This window comes from Hyla sarda, chromosome 10, assembly GCF_029499605.1.
Source record: "Hyla sarda isolate aHylSar1 chromosome 10, aHylSar1.hap1, whole genome shotgun sequence".
Taxonomy (NCBI): domain Eukaryota; kingdom Metazoa; phylum Chordata; class Amphibia; order Anura; family Hylidae; genus Hyla; species Hyla sarda.
The window spans coordinates 132931099-132951724 of NC_079198.1; the positions used below are offsets into that span (position 1 = coordinate 132931099).

The following is a 20626-nucleotide window of genomic DNA, read 5'->3' on the forward strand; positions in this document are numbered from 1 at the left end:
CCCTTGAGTTTAACAGGTACACAATAATACACTAATTAGATGTAGGTATGTGGTGAATACTTTTGCCTGGACTTTCACAGTATATGGGCCCTTGAGAGTTTGAAAAATGTGCTCCATGGCCACTAGATGGCAGTGGTGCTTTAAAATTACAACTACTGTGTACTTTAAATTTTCCTCTAATACATTTCTTTTTGAGCCTGTTACACAGACTATTAGGAATGGACTGCTAGGTATGTATTATACATCTACAGACTAGTATAACCAGAAGACCATTTGTTGTGGAACAAAGACACAGAGTTGCCCTAAAAACGTATTCCTCCCTCCTCCCCTAACGTTTCTCCAGCTGAGCCAGCTTGTTCAAATGTATGAGGCAACACACAGCTCTCTGCCCCTCTCTGTAATACAACGCTGTAGACAGTGACTGGCAAGTTAATCGTTGCAGTAAGAATTATTTTCTGCGAAAAACTCAATGCTCTATGTCCAACAGAGCGCTGACGTGACTATGAGGTGAAACACTGCTGGAAAAAGCTTTTCTGTGTAACACACTGCACTGTCTGTCCTATCTCTCTGCATTTTAATGAATGAAGTGACTAGCCAGGAATATGGCTGCTGATTATATAGGGCTGTGGCATCACAGGGGTGACCTGATGCTGATAGGCTGCATCCTGCATGTGATTCAGGGTCATCCCGCCTACCTGCCTTCCCACCTTGCCTTCCAGCCTTCCCAGCATTCCTTGCCCCATTTACTGACATGTGGATCCACCATTTTAGATGCCCTGGAGCCTGGACCACACTAAATGGAGTTTAATGAAGCGATTCATGCCTTATGTATCTCTATTAAAGACATTTATATATGTATACAAAACAAATCTATAACAGGTCAGTGCACCTGGGCTCTATGGATGAGGAAAATTCATTGAAAATATTTCTCACATTTTGTTCATTTGCTTTGTGACGTAATAATAATTTATGACACAGAAATCTAGATCATAATTCTTATTCTAAGGAGAAGAGGAAAAACACAAATCCTCCTCAAGAAAAGTGCAGACAGTCCAGTGTTATATATTTACCTTTATTACACTGTTGGTATAATGCAAATAACCAGAAGCCTCGTAATACAACATGATGTCCAAGAAGAAGACAGATTGTTTAACAAGAAATTTGGATTAAAAATCATATTCAATCATAGCAAAGCCTGTTGGCCCAGATTTATCAAACAATGTTTACGGTAGAGATATTTTCCCATGTTTATTTGGGTGGTGGGTTTGACTAGAGTGCATCTTATTTATCAACAAAGTGCAGGAGGATGATTAATTTTGCGCAGCTCTGCTGTGGTGGGAAAAGCTCTACCACATACACTTTTTCTAGACACTTGTGAGGGAGGGAAGTAGACACTTTCCTGGGTCCTAAATTTGGAAGGTTAGGTGTTTTTACTTACTTTCACAGAGCTGCCGGGACATTTTAACTTGCATTTTAGACGCTACAATGAAATTTAATTGCGGTGTCAAAGGGGTTAAAGCCGGGCATCACCATGATCAGTGATGTCTGGTATTAGAGATGGGTCCTGGTGGCAGACAGCTGCCCGGACCACCCAGCTATGACCCATGCTGAGCTCCTGAGCACGTGTCATAGAAGGGGAGTGGGACGCTGTACCTTTGCGCACAAAATAGCGACTTTTGACAAAAGTCGCAAATGATAAAAACATGACCACTGCATAGTCAAAAAGAAAAAGTTCTACGGGTAGGCAAAAAGAGTGAAACTGTCTATTTCAAAAGGTGCATAAAAGTCGCTAAATATGATGCTTGTGCCTGAACTGCGCCAAAACATAGACAAAAAAAATGCTCTAAAAGCAATGATAAATCTCCCCCATTGTGCTTCTTAGTACATGTCTGCCTATCATTATGTGTAAGTCGTGTATATTCAGAAGTATAAGGAGCAGTAAATATGGAGCCTGGAGCCATATTTTCTATTGATTCTAAATAGGTCCATAATGCTGCAGTGATTTTTTAAAATCATATATTGTAAAGATTAGAGCTTTGTTATTCAAGTAAACCAGTGCATTTCTTTTGCACTATATATTGGGAAATCTTAGACCTGAATACAATCTAGGCAGAGCCTGAGGCCAGGTTCACACATGGTAAAATTACATTGGAATTAGGACAGTATTCACACTGATGCCTCCTTTTCCACAGAGTTTCCCAGAGAACAATATTACATGAAATATTATTACCGACTCCATTTCATGTTTTTCAAGTGATTTTACAATATGTGAACTTCGCCTAATTTGCTTGTTTCCAATTTCTACTTCTCCTTGTGAGCTGTAATGAATATGATGGCCTTATAATCAATGAGGTCACTCACAGCCGTTCTCTTCTTAACCTTACAGCCGTCTATAACAAATCCTTCTCCAACTAGAGCTTTCCTGGCCAAATCCTCATCATATGTGAGATAATGGAGCTTGTCTTTCCCGACTGTGAAATATGTTGTATCTAAAAGCCCAAGTAATATGAGGTGTCCTCCAGGTTTCAGCAGCTTGGAGAACTTCCTCAGATATCTGATGTATTCATCTTGGTCTTTGCTGATCTGATCTAGGAGCCAAGCGCTGATGATACAATCTGCTGGCGGTAAGACTATCGGATCCGTCATATTTTCTTTCTCAAGGTCACATTTCATAACATGTTGAACGGCCGATCTCACTTTTTCTTCTGTTTCCTGTAATTGGTCGCTAGAAAAGATAAAAATATGGACAGTCCACATCAGTTAGAGCAGCATAAAAGCTTAGTAGTTAATTTGTTTGTTTTTCTAGTACTATTAGAAAATTCTAATTCTGTTGGACATGATTTTTTAGCCATACTATGTAACTACCCTATAATAAGTATAAATCTTATAATGCGTCGCCCCCCCCCCCCCCCCCTCCCCCAGTATTACCCATTATTACACGGAATCCCATTGTAGATGGAAGAAAGAATGAAATCCATGTGGGTAAACACAAATTGCTCTACTCACATCCTTAATTTAAAAAATAAGGCAGAGGACAGATGACAGCAAAACAAAATGTCCAATTTTAGTTAACCTGCTATTTTTTTTTTTATTAAACAACCTCACATTGGGGTAGATTGCAGATCTGAGCTAGCTTCAAACCACTGTCCCTACCTACTTGGACAATCCACCCTAAACAGCGGCCCTCATCTGAGTGATGGTCCCTTCACTGAAGCAAGTGCACAGGGGCATCAGAAAAGTCAGATAGGCCAGGTCAGCAACACATGGGCAAAACTATACAAAATCAGCATACAAGCAGTTAACCAGGGACAAGTCAAAGAGTCAAAAAAACAATATGGCAGCATAGTACAACATCAGAACCAGGAGCAAAGTCAGAACAAGCAAGGGTCAAACCTAGTAATTAGCATGGTACAAAATCAGCAGGTAAGAGGCAAGATCAGGTCACATGCAGAGGTCAGGTCACAGAATAGCACAGGGTACAGAAATGCTACTAAAAAGAACAATTCACAATCATGGGCATAGGAGTGAGCAGCTGACTAGTTCAATCTCCTGCCACCAGGAGGTGTGAGTGCTGGCTACAAAGCTAATGGGCCCAGCATTCTCACCTCCTGATAGGGTGAGATGGCCTCAAAGTGCAAATGTAAAACAAAAAAGAAACAGAAACACAGCCGCACATACACAACTTGTACTATGATCTATTTGCTTCCCAGCATAATTTAAAAAACTAATAGGTGTACCTTTTGATCAAAACGTGCATGCCAACTCGCCACGTCAAGGCAAGAGTGTCATCAGGATGACAAGAGACACAGACAGCTCCAAGGGAAGACTGGAGACGGCGCTGGAGCCCAGACAGGTGTGTGTTACAAGTAAGTGTCCAGAAAATATACAGCCTGAATAATGAGTGAACTTTTGAAAAGTTTGGTTCACCGTACTTTCCGAAATTTTCGGAAATTGCAAGTTCGGGTCGGCATGGTTCAATTCAAATTTAGTCATGAAATAAGCCTCTAAACACTGTCTAACCCCTCTAAATGTCTGTCTAATACTGTAAGAAATGTATGCAAGCAGTTTAAAATGCTTTTAAGGCTCATATATGGCAACATGCGTTAACCCATGGTATTTATTTCAGATCGCCCATTTTTTAGACTTATTCACACCAAAATAAAGTGACATAGCATATCCCTGGTTGTTGATAGAGGCCTGACAGTGTTAATATGCACACAGAGGCATGAGAAGATGCCGTGGCTTTATTCTTGCCAAAAATTATTCCTTTTTTGGGTTTGCCAAAAAGTCAATTTCATTTTGGTCAGCAGCACTGGCTGGCCGCAGGGTGGTTGTAAAAGCAAATGCAACAATTTTGAACCTGGCCAGCAGCCCTGGCTGGCTGCAAGATGGTTGCAAATTGGATTTGGTCCAGATGGCTCAGGTCTGAATGGAAGGAAAAGCAATGAATGGAGCACATTTTTGGGGGGGCACATATTGCCCATGGCTGTGAGTACAACTCCACGTATAAACTGTGGCATGAAGAGTACGTTGTCTCAGCAAAATAATGTTGACTAGATACTCATTTTTGCCAGCAGCTGGACGCAGGTTGGTTGCAAAAGCAAACACAACTAATTTAAATTTAGCCAGCAATCCTAGCTTGCCGCAGGGTGGTTGCAAAAGCAACAGTGTAACTGGTAGAACACTGTTGTCTGGGAGACATGGGTTCCCCAATGGATAATTGACGGAGGAGGGCACGACACAGATGAGGCAATATCAAAAATGGGCTGCCTATGGAAGAGGCCTGGCTATTAGTTGGGAGTATAGTTGAGCGAACTTTAGAAAATGTATGGCTTTATCTCAGAGTGTCAAAAATCCTTTTTTGGGAGTAGAAAGAGGTTCTTAGTCTAGTAAGTGAAAAAGACAGCATGGATTTTTTCAAGTGTGCCAAAAATTATCCCTTTTTTAGGAGAAGCAACAGGTTGTAAATCTAGCATGTAAAGACGATTGCATGGATTTTTCCAAGCGTGACAAAAATTATCCTTTTCATTGTGGATGATGGGTTGTGTACATGTAGGCCTGGCTTAAAGTAAGGTGATGGTGGATTGGTGTTACTAGTAGTAGCCAGTGTATAGCAGATGGTGGGAGGTTATCTCTAGCCAGCAGAGAGGAGGCATTTGGTGGACTAGGTATACTTCTACCCAGGTTTTGTGATAATTGAGGTGCTGACATAGAGGCCTAATTCCAAAATTTGGACTCTCACTTTACCTCACTTTCTCTCTGCAGATACAGCACCGTGCCTTCTAACCTGCATCTGGTAACATAGTAAAGAATTTCCACATGGCGGGAAACTGTAAATAGCTAGGTTCATCACCACCCGACTGTGCCCCTGTTCTAGAATGTTTTTTCTCAAGCCTTCAGATCCAGCACCAGTGTCACCGTCACCTGCTCCTGAGCTGCTCTGACGACCAGAAGGCCCACTGACATCCTCCTACTTAAACGCCTCTTCATCATCCCCACCACTCCTCTCAGTCAGCACTTCTGATGTGTCATTGTAATGCCTTCCAGAATCCTCACCACGACTACCATTAGTCCCACTAGTGCTATGATTAGCCTTTGTAGCCCCTTCCCCAACTCAGCAACACGCTCCAAAGGCTGACCATGACCTAACTCCTCATGGCTAGTGCTATCCTTCTGCATAGCAGTTCAGGGGGAAGCAAATTTCTTTACCAGACATATTTTTTAAAGGATCCTTTTATCTTTTTTGGGTGAATTTTCACCAACCTACTTGTCAACTTTAAGTTTCAATGCTTAGAACTGCATTTATCTTACAACAAGGTACGTATAAGGCAAGTTTAATAAAACCAAAATTTTTAAAATACAGTCGCTTTAGTAGCCTTATATGTTTGGAACGCACAGGCTTTTTAGTATAATGCGTGTTTCCGTGTACACAACTAGAAAGACATAAGGTGTGTTTGCGGAAAAATATGAAATTCAACAAAACTGTTGTTAACAGGCCAGATACGTGTCAGAGTAACACAATTTTGATTGCCAGACATAACAGCACAATGAGTACTGAAGGTGTTGAATATGAAATGCAACAGACCTGTATTAACACTACATGCTATATACATGTAACTAATCAACACACTTTTTGGGTGGCAGAAATTACAGCATAATGAGTACTGAAGGTGTTTGGGAAAATCTATTATATTCACTACTGACTTCACAGGCCCTATAGGCATATATAAGTGCCAATTGAATATGCTTTGTGGGTTGCACAGATCATTGCACCTTACTGGCTATTGTAGCTTGTTCAGGAACACTATTAGAGTCACAAATTACTACTGTCTTCATAGGCCCTATAGACATATATAGGTGCAACTTGAATACGCTTTGTGGGTGGAACAATGTACCTCACTGGTTCAGAACAACACTATTCAATTCAGTTATATGCAGGCATGAGCCTTGAAATAGGCTTTGGATTTGTGGTAGTAACAGATGAGCCCTTCAGAGGCAGTGATTTCAATCTTTCTAATCACTAACTGCCCCTATTTCTGCCTCTCCCTCTCTGTCCCTGCTCGCTGCACAACTTCCTTGTGCTGTGAATGCTGTGGGTGACGTCACTGGCCTTTTAACTGTGTCCCTGGTTGTGTCCTATTGGCCTATGTGCTGATTGACATATGAAAGCAGCCAATCACATAATAGACCAGGGTTATCATGTGATCTACTGCTTTCCCTACGTCATCTCACTGACCCTGTCCGTCCTGCTTCTTCCGTCCACCAAAAAAAAAACAAGCTTTCACATTTTTCGTGCTATTTACAGGCTTGTGCGAGCCGAACTGGTAAAAGTTGGGGATTTCACCGACGTGGAAAAATCCTAAAGTTCGGGTTGAATCCGGGTTCACCTCTCTCATCTATATCCAAGATCTTCTTTCATATCTCTTGTGCAATATTAACATCATCAGTGATTTTACACTAATATTGAGCCAAATACTTCACCTTTTATCTTCTTTCTCTAAATGAAGTTTTGTGGCATGTCCCCAATCGAATGCTCCCGTCCGTGTATCCAGCCATCTCTTCAGCTCCAGAATACATCTGTCACTGACCTTCAGGACTATGATGTGTTTGAAAAACTCACAGGCAGAAAACAGATGATGGACCATGGGACCAGAGCTGAGGTCTATCAGGACATCTCCTTTAATGTGACCTACAGAAGAAAAAAGAAATCATATTGAAATATCTAATAATGTTCTGCAATATAAAAATATTTTTTTTTCTTTATTGATACCTGTAAAATTACTTACAAAAGGAGATACAAAGCCCTCTCAACGGAAGGGCAGCAATTAATTTACCCCCAATATACCATAAACATGTCCTTACCAAGCTTTGGATAAATAAAAGAGGGAGTAAAAAACATTTACAGATACCAAACAATGTGCTTTTTCTGGGCTTGTATCAATATATGAATTTATCTCATGACTTAAAGGGGTATTCTGCCCCAATACATCTTATTCCCTATCCATTTATGTCTATGGAAGGGAGCATGACCTCATGACCATGGCCGTCCAAAGCCGGCGTTCTGAACATAAATGTTCAGAAAGCCAGGGTGCAGGGCTGGAGATAGCGGGGGATCAAGCAGCAGGATCCGCAAGATCAGACATCTTATCCCCTAACCTTTGGATAGGGGATAAGATGTCTAGGGGTGGAGTACCCCTTTAACATGTGGTGTGTACATGTGATACGTGACCTGGAAGTTCGTGGAGAGAGGGATTTGCATCTTCCTTTTTATGCAATTTTAAATGTTTTAATAAAGATACATTTTATTTTCATATCGTGAAATTTTTCCATGTTTTTTCTGTTTTGGTTGGTATGCATTAACCCCTTAATGACCACGGACGTAAATGTACGTCCTGGTGCGGCGGTACTTAGCGCACCAGGACGTACATTTATGTCCTGTACATGACCGCGAGCATCAGTGCGATGATCGGGTCATGTGCGATCGCACGGATGTCTGCCATTAACCCCTCAGATGCCGTGATCAATACAGATCATGGCATCTGCGGCAGCGTGGCTACATTTTATGCTGATCTGATCGCCCATGTTAGGGCTGTGGGGATCAGATCAGCTAACATGGCGGAAGGAGGTCCCCTCACTTGCCTCCGCTGCCTTCCTGGCTTCTTCTGCTCTGGTCTGAAATCAAGCAGACCAGAGCAGAAGATAGCCGATAACACTGATCAGTACCATGCCCTATGCATAGCACTGAACAGTATAAGCAATCAACTGATTGCTATAAATATTCCCCTATGAGGACTATTAAACTGTAAAAAAAGAAGTAAAAAAAAGTTTTTAAAAAATTTGAAAAATTCCCTCCCCCTATAAAAATTTAAAATGTCCCTTTTTTCCCATTTTACCCTGAAAAAGTGTAAAAAAAAATGTATAAACATATTTGGTATCTCCGCGTGGGTAAATGTCCTCACTATTAAAATATGTTAATGATCCCGTACGGTGTGAGCTTAAAAAAAATAAAAAAAATAAAATCCCAAATTGCTGCTTTTTTGTCACATTTTATTTAAAAAAAATTAAATAAAAAAATTAAGAAAAGTTTTATTTACACAAATGTGGTATCAATACAAAGTACAGATCATGGTGCAAAATATTAGCCCTCATACCGCTGCTTATATGGAAAAATGAAAAAATAGGTCGTCAAAATAGAGGGATTTTTATCGTACTAATTTTTTAAGCGCAACAATAATAGAAAAGTATGTAATCATGGGTATCATTTTAATCATATTGACCCACAGAATAAAGAACACGTCATTTTTACCGTAAATTGTACGGCGTGAAAATGAAACCTTCCAAAATTTGCTAAATTGCGGTTTTCTTTTTAATTTCTCCACACAAATAGTATTTTTTTGGTTGCGTCATACATTTTATGGTAAAGTGAGTGATGCCATTATAAAGAACAACTGGTCGCTCAAAAAACAGGGCCCATACTAGTCTGTGGATGAAAATATGAAAGAGTTACCATTTTTAGAAGGCGAGGAGAAAAAAACAAAATGCAAAAATAAAATTGGCCTCGTCCTTAAAGGGGTACTCCGGTGCTTACACATCTTATCCCCTATCCATAGGATAGGGGATAAGATGCCTGATCACGGAGTCCCGCAGCTGGGGACGCCTGTGATCATGCACGCGGCACCCAGTTTGTAATCAGTCCCCGGAGCATGTTCGCTCTGGGTCTCATTACGGTTGACCGCAGGGCCGGCGGCGTGTGACGTCACGCCTCCGCCCCCGTGCGATGTCATGCTCCGCCCCTAAATGCAAGCATACGGGAGGGGGCGTGATAGCGATCAGGTAAGATGTGTAAGCACTCAGGGGTACTGTTCAGTGTTTAAGGTACCCCTTTAAGGTGAAAATCGGCTTGGTCCTTAAGTGGTTAAGGAGTATACTAGGGATGCACCGATATATCGGCGGCCGATACATATCGGTCGAAAATAGCTATTTCGGCAAAATGCCGAAACAACTAAAAATCTGCCGATAATGACCCACCTCCCCTGCCCGCCCACAGCACAAGTTGCAAACACTGCCAGTGGCAGAGGCACTCGTGGGGGGTGCAGGGGGGGCCGGCCGCAACATCTGGGGAGGGAGGGTGGGGGTGGGTTGTGCTCTCCGGGATAGGATTAGGAATACTTCTTTTTATGTGCCCGGGCCGGCTCCCGTGTGTGGCTGCAGGCGGGGGCCGGCCAGCGCATATAAAACCTAATACTGTATACTAAAAACCAGGGGGCCTCCAGCTGTGGTGAAACTACAACTCCCAGCATGCACAGACCGGCAAAGTCTGTCCGAGCATGCTGGGAGTGGTAGTTTCACAACAGCTGGAGGCCCCCTGGTTTTTAGCATACAGTATTAGGTTTTATATGCTCTGGTCGGCCCCCGCCTGCAGCCACACACAGGAGCCGGCCTGGGCACATAAAAATAAGTATTCCTAATCCTATCCCGGACATCCCTGTGTCCCGAAAAATCTTTTCGGGACATAAGGATGTCCGGCTGTCGCTCACCATTCCCCGGCGTCCTCCTGCGATCCTCCCGCGATCCTCCTTCGGTCCTTCGCTTCTCCGCCTCTATGGTCGTACGCACGGGACGTCACTGACGTCCCGTGCGTACAACCATAGAGACGCAGGAGGACCGCAGGATCGTCGCAGGAGAACGCACGCCGGCCGGGGCCTGGTAAGTGACCGTGTCATCTTCTTCAGTGTTACGGTCATCGCTCCTTCGGTCCCGGCACCTACTGCTATGGTCCATAGGCCATAACAGTAGATGTGACCCCGGGCCGGAGGAGCGGTGACCGGAACACTGTGGGGGCAGCAGTACAGACATACAGCCTCCAGCCATACACTGTATATGGCTGGAAGCTGTATGTCTGTGGGGTGGGGGAACTGCTGACCTAATGTGGGGGGGAGCTGCCTACAAATGTGTGTGTGTGTGGGGGGGGGGAGCTGCCTAATATTGTGGGGGGGGGGGAAGCTGCCTAATATTGTGGGGGGGGGGAGCTGCCTAATATTGTGGGGGGGGAGCTGCCTAATATTGTGGGGGGGGAGCTGCCTGATATTATGGGGGGGGGAGCTGCCTAATATTATGGGGGGAGCTGCCTAATATTGTTGGGGGGAGCTGCCTAATATTGTGTGGGAACTGCCTACTATTGTTGGGGGGAGCTGCCTACTATTGTGGGGAACCTGCCTACTATTGTGGGGGAAATGCTGACCTAATTTGGGAACCTGCCTACTGTTGTGGGGGAGCTGCCTACTATTGTGGGGGAGCTGCCTACTATTGTGGGGGAGCTGCCTACTATTGTGGGGGAGCTGCCTACTATTGTGGGGGAGCTGCCTACTATTGTGGGGGAGCTGCCTACTATTGTCGGGGAACTCCCGACCAAATGTGGGGGAGCTGGCAATCTAATGTGGGGGAATCTAATCTAATCTAATGACCGGAGCGCTGCATTTTACCAGAAGACGGGGAGAAGTCATTTTCGGTACCGGTTTCGGCCGGACATTTTTTTTAAATTTCGGTTTCGTTTCGGTTCTGAAATTTCCATTTCGGTGCACCTCTAGAGTATACCATTAGACTGATACTGAGCACTAAATATTTAGTAAGTTAGTTGTACTATGAGGGTTTAATAGGCAGAATTACTTAATTAATTATTTAAATAAATAATAATAAAAATAATCCAATCCCCAAATGTTCTATAGAACTTTGTATGTTTTAATCTATTACTTAAATGGGCACTGTTAGAATCCAAATCCTTATATATGTATTTCAATAGAAGGATAGTGAAAAGACGGCTCACTCACCACGTCAGCGTAGAAAAAATGACTTTATTCTTGTAGTCAGCAGCAGTTCACGACAAAACAAGGCAGAGGGGTGGGGATAGGACGCTCTGGAGGAACGCTGGGTCAGAGGAGATTAAACGACCGTTTCGGTCTCCTCTGACCCAGCGTTCCTCCGGAGCGTCCCCCCCCCACCCCTCTGCCTTGTTGTGTCGTGAACTGCTGCTGACTGCAAGAATAAAAGTCATTTTTTCTACGCTGACGTGGTGAGTGAGCCGTCTTTTCATTATCCTTCTATTGAAATGAATGGACACTGTTGTCTATGTGATGTAGAGACTCTCACGGCGTATACACAGCATCCAATGGCAGAGGTGTAGTTCGGCTATACATAGTTGTACTTTGCATTTTGGATAGATAGTGTCTGGTGCCCTTCTACAAACTGTTGTTATATATGTATCTTGACAAAACATTAACCCCTTCCCGCAGAATGTCATATATAAACGCCGGGTTGTGCAGTGCGTTCGCGCATCCCGGCGTTTATAAATGACATTCAGTTAACCCGGCGATGCGCAGCATCGCACGGGTTAACTGGCAGAAGTCCCGCTGTTTCCAGCAGGGGACAACTTCTGCTTCACCCCCAGGACCATCAATTGATGGTCCTGGTCAGCGATCACTGTGATTGGTCCCTGTGGACCAATCACAGTGATCTGGGGTGAAAGTTCAGATCCCCCGCACTGCCCGCCCCTGGAAGTCGGGCAGAACGGGGGACGAAGGCTGCAGGGGCTCGTGGGGACCTGCATCATAGGGGGGGAACACGTGGGGACCGGCGGACTTACCTGGAGCAGCGGCAGGACCGAGGATCAGCGGCAGGACCGGCCGGCCACGAGGACGAGCAGCGACGGGACCAGCAGGTAAGTATGTAGTCCTCAGAGGCAGCAGTGAAGATCTTCACTGCTGCTTCTAGGAGTCTGAAAACTACAACTCCCAGCATGCCTAGACAGCCTTTGGCTGTCTGGGCATGCTGGGAGTTGTAGTTTTGCAACATCTGGAGGGCCCCAGTTTGGAGACCATTGTATAATGGTCTCCAATCTGTGCTCTTCCAGCTGTTGCAAAACTACAACTCCCAGCATGCACTGACTGTCCAGGCATGCTGGGAGTTTTAGTTAAGCAACATCTGGCCCTTCAGATGTTGCCGAACTACAACTCCCAGCATGCCCTTCAGCTGTCTGGGCATGCTGGGAGTTGTAGTTTTGCAACAGCTGGAGACACACTGGTTGGGAAACATTGTTTCTAACTCAGTGTTTCCTAACCTGTGTGCCTCCAGCTGTTGCAAAACTATAACTCCCAGCATGCACTAAAAGACCATGCATGCTGGGAGTTGTAGTTTTGCAACATCTGGAGGGCCCCAGTTTGGAGACCATTGTATAATGGTCTCCAATCTGTGCTCTTCCAGCTGTTGCAAAACTACAACTCCCAGTATGCACTGACTGTCCAGGCATGCTGGGAGTTTTAGTTCAGCAACATCTGGCCCTTCAGATGTTGCCGAACTACAACTCCCAGCATGCCCTTCAGCTGTCTGGGCATGCTGGGAGTTGTAGTTTTGCAACAACTGGAGACACACTGGTTGGGAAACATTGTCTGTTTCTAACTCAGTGTTTCCTAACCTGTGTGCCTCCAGCTGTTGCAAAACTATGACTCCCAGCATGCACTAACAGACCATGCATGCTGGGAGTTGTGGTTTTGCAACAGCTGATGCAAGCCCCCCCCCCCCCGCCCCGCCACCCCCCGTGAATGTACAGGGTACACAGACCCCCTCCCCCAATAAGAACGTCCGGTACACCACTGTTTCCAAAGCAGAGCCTCCAGCTGTTGAAAAACAACAACTCCCAGTATTGTCGGACAGCCGTTGACTGTCCAGGCATGCTGGGAGTTTTGCAACAGCTGGAGGCACCCTGTTTGGGAATCACTGGCGTAGAATACCCCTATGTCCACCCCTATGCAAATCCCTAATTTAGGCCTCAAATGCACATGGCGCTCTCATTTTGGAGCCCTGTCGTATTTCAGGGCAACAGTTTAGGGCGACATATGGGGTATCGCCGTACTCGGGAGAAATTGCGTTACAAGGTTTGGGGGGCTTTTTCTTCTTTAACCCTTCATGAAAAGGAAATGTTGGGGTCTACACCAGAATGTTAGTGTAAATTTTTTTTATTTTTTACACTAACATGCTGATGTTGCCCTATACTTTACATTTTCACAAGAGGTAAAAGGGAAAAAAGCCCCCCAAAATTTGTAACGCAATTTCTCCCGACTACAGAGATACCCCATATGTGGGCGCAAAGTGCTCTGGGGGCGCACAACAAGGCCCAGAAGGGAGAGCGCACCATGTACATTTGAGGTGATTTGCACAGGGGTGGCTGATTGTTACAGCGGTTTTGACAAACGCAAAAAAAACAAAACCCCACATGTGACCCCATTTCGGAAACGACACCCTTCACGGAATGTAATGAGGGGTTCAGTGAGAATTTACCCCCCACAGGTGTCTGACGGATCTTTGGAACAGTGGTCCATGAAAATCAAAACTTGTACAGCCCACTGTTCCAAAGATCTGTCAGACACCAGTGGGGGGCAAATGCTCACTGTACCCCTTGTTACGTTCCTCAAGGGGTCTCGTTTCCAAAATGGTATGCCATGTGTTTTTTTTTTGCTGTTCTGGCACCATAGGGGCTTCCTAAATGCGACATGCTCCCCGAGCAAAATTTGCTCTCAAAAAGCCAAATATGACTCCTTCTCTTCTGAGCATTGTAGTTCGCCCATAGTGCACTTCAGGTCAACTTATGGGGTACCTCCATACTCAGAAGAGATGGGGTTACAAATTTTGGGGGGTATTTTCTGCTATTAACCCTTGCAAAAAGGTGAAATTAGGGGGGAAACACACATTTTAGTGGAATTTTTTTTTTTTTTTTTTTACATATGCAAAAGTCATGAAACACCTGTGGGGTAATAAGGCTCAATTTATTCCTTATTACATTCCTCAAGGGGTCTAGTTTCCAAAATGGTATGCCATGTGGGTATTTTTTGCTGTTCTGGCACCATAGGGGCTTCCTAAATGCGACATGCCCCCGAGCAAAATTTGCTCTCAAAAAGCCAAATATGACTCCTTCTCTTCTGAGCATTGTAGTTCGCCCATAGTGCACTTCAGGTCAACTTATGGGGTACCTCCATACTCAGAAGAGAAGGGGTTACAAATATTGGGGGGTATTTCCTGCTATTAACCCTTGGAAAAATGTGAAATTTGGGGGGAAACACACATTTTAGTGAAAAAAAATATTTTTTTTTTACATATGCAAAAGTCGTGAAACACCTGTGGGGTATTAAGGCTCACTTTATTCCTTGTTACGTACCTCAAGGGGTCTAGTTTCCAAAATGGTATGCCATGTGAGGGTTATTTGCTGTTCTGGCACCATAAGGGCTTCCTAAATGCAACATGCCCCCAAAAACCATATCAGAAAAACGTACTCTCCAAAATCCCCTTATCGCTCTTTCCCTTCTGAGCCCTCTACTGCGCCCGCCGAACACTTGACATAGACATATGAGGTATGTGCTTACTCGAGAGAAATTGGGCTACAAATATAAGTATACATTTTCTCCTTTTACCCCTTGTAAAAATTTAAAAATTGGGTCTACAAGAACATGCGAGTGTAAAAAATGAAGATTGTGAATTTTCTCCTTCACTTTGCTTCTATTCCTGTGAAACACCTAAAGGGTTAAAATGATGACTGAATGTCATTTTGAATACTTTGGAGGGTGCAGTTTTTATAATGGGGTCTTTTGTGGGGTATTTCTAATAAGAAGATCCTTCAAATCCACTTCAAACCTGAACTGGTCCCTGAAAAATAGTGAGTTTGAAAATTTTGTGAAAAATTGGAAAATTGCTGCTGAACTTTGAAGCCCTCTGGTGTCTTCCAAAAGTAAAAACTCGTCACTTTTATGATGCAGACATAAAGTAGACATATTGTATATGTGAATAAAACATTTTTTTATTTGTAATATATATTTTCCTTACAAGCAGAGAGCTTCAAAGTTAGAAAAATGCAAAATTTTCAAATTTTTCATCAAATTTTAGGATTTTTCACAAGGAAAGGATGCAAGTTACCACAAAAATTTACCACCATGTTAAAGTAGAATATGTCACGAAAAAACAATCTCGGAATCAGAATGATAACTAAAAGCATTCCAGAGTTATTAATGTTTAAAGTGACAGTGGTCAGATGTGCAAAAAACACTCTGGTCCTTAAGGCCAAAATGGGCTTGGTCCTGAAGGGGTTAAAGGGGTACTCCGGGGAACTAAACCCATAGCTCATCCTTTCCCTCTCACCAAGCTATGTATTTGTCTTAATATCATTCATTAGCTATATAGATCAGTTTTCTCTTTCAGCTTTTCAGCTCTTACATGCAAGGAGTGCAAGGAGCGTGAGAAAAATGTCAACTTCAGATCCTGTCTGTCTCCTCAGTGAGAGCACCCCCTCCCTTCAAAACAACATCACGTGATTCCGTCTGGTCTAGAGCTCTGTCTGTACAGCCACACCTCCCCTCCCCCTCTCCTCCCCTTCTGCCTCCTCTCCTTCCCCTCCCACCTCCTCTCCCTGTGTGCTGTGAGAGAAGTTCAGTGAAATCTCTTCAGCCCTGCTTGTTTTCTGCTGACTGCTGCAATTCAGAGCACAGCCTGATTTATTGCTGGGGGAAAGGATAATCTGAAAGAGAAGTCATTTAGCATGTGAGGTTGACTGCTAATAACACAGTATGCACACAGATAGTGAAAGTGAAAGCAATTGGCTGGCAGACATTACACAGAGCTGCACTGACTTCTGGGAGTTGTAGTCTGTGCTGCATACAAGGAAAAAAAGTATTTAGAAGACATTAGGGGCCAAAGGAGTTGCTAAAACCACATGGATAACTAAAGGGGACACAGAACAGGTATTGTGGTGGCTTTGGGGCATTTTTACTTTTATTAACTTCCCCGGAGTACCTCATATTTTTTTTCTCCTTTTTATAGTAATTATGGCTTATTAATAGCCCACTAGGAGTCCCCATACCATCCAGGACATAATTTTGTCCGAGTGCAGCATCATTGTTGTCCCAGATGAAGCACAGAATGAGACAAAGCCCAGGAAGTGAAGGGGGAGGTGGGCAAACACTCCTCTGTGCTCACTCCTGTCCTATCAGTCTCCTGTCTGAAAATGGAAAGGAGGGGGGTTACCGAGCAGCCTGCAGTGATTGGATGCACATGCTTTCTCAAAATACTTCTCAATTGCATATACTGTGTAGAATAACTTTTAATACTTATGGGACAAACCAGTATATTACAATTAAACTGATCTTGTCAGATCTCCATGGTGGATGCCGTTAAGTGGGGGATTAGTACTGTAGGTATATACTGTATCTCTCAAAGAGTACATATTCCAAAATGCTTGTCCATTCAAATATTTTTTTTTTTTAAACCTATTTATCCTAATGGGAAAACCCTTGAACCTCTATCGATGTTAAAAGAGACCAAGAAGTGGCACGGGTACAAACTTGTAAACAAAAAAATTCCCATTACAGAACCGACTAAGGGTAGGGTAAAATGTAGCATAAACGCTGCGTATTTGTTGCACATGCGCATTTGACGCGCCTGTGTATTTCAGTGCTAACAAAGTATATGGGTGTTTATTATTACTCCCATAGGTTTGCTAGCACAGAAATATGCTGGTGTGTCAAATACACAGTGTTTATACTCAAAAGTTATAACAATCTCAGGTTTCCCAGAGTTCTGGTAATTATAGAAGGTAAAACAATGACTTCACTAAACCTCATAACTTGACATCTCTTCTCATATTCAGCGACCAAGACTTTGCTTTGCTCTCTATATTTGAGAAGATATTCGGACCATGCGGTCGCCCCCTTCTAATCTGCAACACCCCAAAAAAATCTATCTGGTCTTTATCATTTGTTTATGAATTTTTAAAACTAATTAACTATAGAAAATTTAAGATACATACCCTCTGTAAAGGTTTTCGTAAGATTTTCAATGGGAAATATCAATGAATCCTCTGCAAAGACCATTTCAGGTTTATCCGAAAAATAATGGTCCAGGGCTTGTCTGGAATCAAAACCGTGTACATGATAGATCTTATTGGTGCTGGGATCCATCGTCTAATCTTCTATCACAGACAGGTGACTATCTCTACACCGGAGCCCAGGTTTATGAGATATTATATTCATGAGTCAGTCATGGGAAAATTTTGATAATAGATTCATGTGTTGAATTAAACAAACTAGTTTTTATATATTTATACATTTAAAGGAAAACTGTCAGCCTGTTCGCCCACACTAAACCTAATAAACTGGGTTATAGTGTGGGTGAACAGGAGTCCAACGAGGGGTCCCTCACTTATTTTCGTCAACAGGCCGCCAAGATATCTTGTTCTGAAGTACCAGGATTTCAAAGGAGAATAAGCACATTGAAGGCATCTCCCCCGCCGGCTAGCCGCCTCTCGCTCCCGTAGTAAGGCTCCTAATCCCGTCCCTCCACTATGCATATGCATTGGTTTCAACAAAACGTCCTAGTGATGTGGAGTCCCACATCATGTGATCACCGAGATTTGTCTGAAGAGCTCATGCACCGCTATATTTTTCCCAGCTTTCACATTCCCCAGCTCTCACGTCATCAGGAAGTGAGAGCTGGGGAAAATATAGCGGTGCATTCGCTCTTCAGACAGAGCGCTTCAATCACGTTAATATGCACACAGGGGCATGGCAAGACGCAGTATCTTTTTCAAGTTTACAAAAGAGTAACCCTTATTTTGTGGTTGATGGTTTGTGTACTAGTGTTGAGCACTAATATTTGAAATGCAAATTTTTACCGCAAATATCGTCACTTCGTGATTTTGTGAATATTTAGAATATAGTGAGATATATTTGTAATGATGAATATTCATGTGTGTTTTTTTAATGCGAATATTTATGCGAATATCAGTACTTCCAGACTGGACACTGATCCTTCCCTTCTTTTAGGTCAGGGGTCTCAAACTCTAATTATTTGGGGGCCTCTAGGGGTAGGAGTTGGGTGAGGCTGGGCCGCATACGGCCCTCACATATAATGAACCCATCATGCACCCGGATAAAGTAACACACAGTGGGCTGAGACAATGTATTGGGCAATGTCCATGATTTTCAAAGACCCAGCAGGGTAGTAACTCGCGATTTTGAAGCTCGTATCAGAAGTTTTCAAAAGCTATTTATTTTCATTACTTCTTTCTTAATCTTCTTACAAAGTGGAGCAAAGCTGATAAACGGACAAATATGATCTTCCATCTGCTCAACACCTTGGATGCAATGGCATTTCGGGGGCATGCCCCCTTAGTCATGCGCCTCTCACAATGCCCCCATCATGTGCCCCTCATGTATAATGCCCCTTAATCATGTGCCCCTCACATATAATGCCCTCATCATGCGCCCCTCACAAATAAGGCCCCCATCATGTGCCCCTCACACATAATGCCCCCTTCATGCGCCCCTCAAATATAATGCCCCCATCATGTGCCCCTCACATATAATGCCTCCATCATGCGCCCCTCACATATAATGCCCCATCATGTGCCCCTCGTATATAATGCCCCCATCATGCGCCCCTCACATATAATGCCCCAATCATGTGCCCCTCACAAATAATGCCCCCATAATGCGCCCCTCACATATATTGTCCCCATAATGTGCCCCTCACATAGAATGTCTTCATCGTGCGCCCCTCACATATAATGCCCCCATCATGTGCCCCTCAAACATAATTCCCCCATCATGCGCCCCTCACGTATAATGCCCCCATCATGCGCCCCTCACATATAATGCCTCCATCATGCGCCCCTCACGTATAATGCCCCCATCATGCGCCCCTCAAATATAATGCCCCCATCATGTAACCCTCACGTATAAAGCCCCCATCATGCGCCCCTCACATATAATGTCTCCATCATGCGCCCCTCACATATAATGCCCTCATCATGCGCCCCTCACAAATAATGCCCCCATCATGTGCCCCTCATATATAATTCCCCCATCATGCGCCCCTCATATATAATGCCTCCATAATGTGTGCGCCCCTCACAAATAATGCCCCCATAATATGCCCCTCACAAATAATGCCCCCATAATGTTTAATGCTCCCCTCACATAAAATGCCCCCGTCATGCGCCCCTCACATATAATGCCCCCATCATGCGCCCCTCATATATAATGCCCCTGTAATGCACCCCTCACATATAATGCCCCCATCATGTGCCCCTCACATATAATGCCCCTATCATGCGCCCCTCACATATAATACCCCATCATGCGCCCCTCACATATAATGCCCCATCATGCGCCCCTCACATATAATACCCCTATCATGCGCCCCTCACATATAATGCCCCCATCATGCGCCCCTCATATATAATGCCCCCATCATATGCCCCTCATATATAATTCCCCCATCATATGCCCCTCATATATAATGCCCCCATCATGCACCCCTTATATATAATGCCCCCATCATGCGCCCCTCATATATAATGCCCCCATCATGCGCCCTCACAAATAATGCCCCATCATGTGCCCCTCACAAATAATGCCCCCATCATGTGCCCCTCACAAATAATACCCCCATCATGTGCCCCTCACATATAATGCCCCCATCATGTGCCCCTCACATATAATGCTACTGTTATGTGCCACTCATGCTAGAGTATGCCGCCCCTTGCTTCACCACTGTGCAGCGGGCCGCAAAATTTCATTCTGCGGCCCGTGAGTTTGAGACCCCTGTTGTAGGTGAAAGATATAATTGCGCATGCGCACTATGCGAATTTCATTTCGTATAGTCAGCTCATCACTAATGTGTATGTTTAGGCGTGTCTGGAAGTATTGGTGTTACTAGTAGTATCCAGAAGGTGGAGGCAGACTGATGTCAATAGTGTACAGCAGAAGATGACAGGCTTGTAGTAGCAGGAAGGTGGTGGTTTATAAATTAAATTAGAAAATGTTTCAATAAAGTTTTTTTTTAATTTTGAAAAAAAAAAAAATTCTATTATATGGTTCCCGGACTGGTGTTGCTGACATGCCTGAGTGGTGTATGCGTAGACCTAGCTGAAACTACCAGCAGAACATGTCATAGTGGCTTCCTAGAAGAAGTAGTAGTAGTCTGCGTAAAGCAGCAGGTTGAGACACTTTTCAAATCAATTTAAATTTGGCAAGCCAGGTGACCCAGGCCTGGCTGGCTACAGGGAAGTTTCAACAGCAACCTTCAGCAG

At 43.8% G+C, this 20626-nt stretch overlaps 1 protein-coding gene across 1 annotated transcript; it reads right to left on the reverse strand.

Annotated features, from left to right (window-relative positions):
- Positions 1–1116: 1116 nt before the first annotated feature.
- LOC130293831 (nicotinamide N-methyltransferase-like) lies at positions 1117–17492 on the reverse strand. Its single transcript, XM_056542977.1, has 3 exons — positions 17342–17492; positions 6982–7189; positions 1117–2725 (listed from the first exon to the last, which is right to left on the reverse strand). Exons 1-3 carry the CDS (start codon positions 17490–17492, stop codon positions 2302–2304), a joined length of 783 nt encoding a protein of 260 aa, XP_056398952.1. The 3' UTR covers positions 1117–2301.
- Positions 17493–20626: the final 3134 nt, after the last annotated feature.